The sequence below is a fragment of the Montipora capricornis genome, chromosome 3 (assembly GCF_036669925.1).
Source record: "Montipora capricornis isolate CH-2021 chromosome 3, ASM3666992v2, whole genome shotgun sequence".
Lineage (NCBI taxonomy): Eukaryota > Metazoa > Cnidaria > Anthozoa > Scleractinia > Acroporidae > Montipora > Montipora capricornis.
Genome location: NC_090885.1, coordinates 11,251,970 through 11,254,469, shown reverse-complemented (window position 1 = coordinate 11,254,469; position 2,500 = coordinate 11,251,970). Strand labels below are relative to the sequence as shown.

The 2,500-nt window shown below is 39.0% G+C and overlaps 1 protein-coding gene across 1 annotated transcript in view; it reads right to left on the bottom strand.

The window, feature by feature from the left end:
* The window catches only part of LOC138042195 (uncharacterized), a 17,059-nt gene that overhangs the window by 4,749 nt on the left and 9,810 nt on the right, over positions 1 to 2,500 (bottom strand). Inside the window, exon 2 of the mRNA XM_068888002.1 lies at positions 1,873 to 2,029. Within this exon, the coding sequence (XP_068744103.1) occupies positions 1,873 to 2,029 (157 nt within the window). The remainder of the gene's footprint in view (positions 1 to 1,872; positions 2,030 to 2,500) is intronic.

The following is a 2,500-nucleotide window of genomic DNA, read 5'->3' as shown; positions in this document are numbered from 1 at the left end:
GTCTGATACTAGTACATGAATATACGTTTATACGAAATATGCTTTTCCTTTTGTAACTTATATTTTATATGAAATGTTTAAGTGTACAAATTTACAGTATCTGTGTACTCTCATTCCCATATAATGTACAATAAAGGCATCCAATAGTCTATAGTTTGCCCTTCCTCATCTGCTCTTGTTTCTGATTTTCTTCATATGAGTACTTTCCTATGCTTTGAAAGAGTGGGGAAAAATAAAAATAAAGCCAAAAATTCAATCAAAGACAATATTATTAATCTCAGGTTGAGATGAGTTGGGACAAAGTGGTGTTAGGGCAGTGCTACCCTGCTCCAGTGTATCAAGTTACTTTTTTTCATATTTTGTATTAATTTGATCAATACATGTAAATCATGGCCGCATCTCCAGTACTATTATAGTGCACTGAGCCATCACAAGAAAGTAATCGGATGAAAAGTAGCCAAAACATTTTCTGTATGTCTCATCCACTTGCAATCAATAATTTTAAAAATTGGGGCATCAGACCACAGTGCTGGCGGTTTGTGGGTTGAGCTCAAGATTGAGTAACTGAGAAGATAATGCTGCCTTTGGGTGATCACATCCACAAATAATAGGACTTCAAGTCTTCACAGGTAATGGGTACGTCCCATCTCAACACCCTCATTCATAAGATTCTGTGGGACATTACAGTCAACCCAAACATAGTTCGCCAAAAAACAGAGCACACAATTCTTTGTTTTCATTGTTTGGCCCAATCTCGTACCCAGAGTCCTCGGGCTTTTTGGCCAGCGGGTGAGCGCCCGGAGAGACTCTGGGATAATCGACTCCATTTTCCCACAAAACGTGGGTTCCGGTCTTATGACGTATGGTTGAGTTTAAACGGAAGCAGAAAAGAGAAAACCGTTAACAGTAGAAATGGCGGGTTGAAAGTGTTCGAGAAACAAGAATTTTAGCCTTACACACAAAGAAACTGGAGAAATGATCATTGGCTTGCTGTAAGAGCAAGTGAAGATGAAACCTCTGACACTTTCGGTGAGTGTATTTTTGGTGTTTCAGCGTACATTCCATCGTTCAGAATGCAATGAGAATGCCATCGTGCAAGCAACACGATCGACAAATCTTTCGTGGAAACGACACAAATGTGCTCTTCTTCTACAATTTGATGTTTCCGTAATTCTGAATGGCTTCGACAAGACCTTATTCCACGGATTTCGTCTCAAAGAGACTGATGTTATGTTTCCCACGGTACTTTTGCAACAGCAACAGTAATCACTTTTTAGCAGCGTGAGAAAATTCTCGTGCGGTGTAAGACATAGTTCAAACCTCGTCGTTTTATTATTTTTGTGATTTATATATTTCTGAGGTAGAAAAAATCAAACAGCACTGAAACTAGTTTTAGATTTTGAATGTCCCTCCAAATTCTGGGGCTTCCGAATTACTTACCGACTTCCTGTCGGACTACCATTGCTACGCAATCGGCCAATCAAAAATATAGTTCAAATCGATTATCCCAGAGTCTCTCCGGGCGCTCACCAACTGACCAAGAAGCCCGAGGACTCTGGGTACGAGATTGTGTTTGGCCTTGAAAGAGGAACACTGCCCTTGGAAGTTGCTCTGTTGTATGACTCTAACCACCAGGATGGAGAAAACCAATTACATGAAAACTATACTGAATACTGAACTGAACCCAATTGCTGGCCAAGACTTGGGGCATATCGCTGTAACCAACGATGCCACTGTTAATCATTTGAAAGTTATACACTCAAGCATTAGAGGGAGTCATATCTGTAAGTAGTTAAGCTAAGCAGCATGAACAGTCACTTCACATTATTTTATGCAAATTACGCCCTTCAATAATTACAATGAATTAGTCACCTGGTTGCGTTATGCATTTCCCCTCCTTACAAACTTTCCCACCACAACACTGGTCAGTGCTGAAGCACCCAAAATCGTCGATACATGGTTGACACTGGTAAAAAAGCTGGTTGCAGTATTTGTCCTTGCCACAGTCCTCACTCTTGGTGCATTCTGCCTACAACCATTATAACAATTAAATTTTATCATAAGTGATGTATAACTTCATTGAGGATTATACATAGAGCTCTACGAAACTTGAAAAAACCTAAGCTTGGAAAGGTCAAAAATCAGACACCACTGGAAGAACTATACTGTCTGGTATCCTCCTATACAAACAGATCAACCCGTAAATGCGATTGACTCTTTGGTAGTTTTTGAGCAATGGATGATACACTTCAGGTTAATACAATGTAGTTAAAAGTTTTACTCGGGATATCACGTTCCCTCTTTATAAGTAACAAATGAAAATTATTTTAATTGACTAAGAGCCACAGAGTCTTTCTGGCTAAGTAAATAGTCAAACCATTTTGTTTCAGAGAGCTTACAAAAATTTTAACAGAGCTCATAGCCTTCAATCATATAACCCAAATAAAATGGTGCAAATCTCAATCCACATTTAAACTACAGTGTACACATAGTATACAGT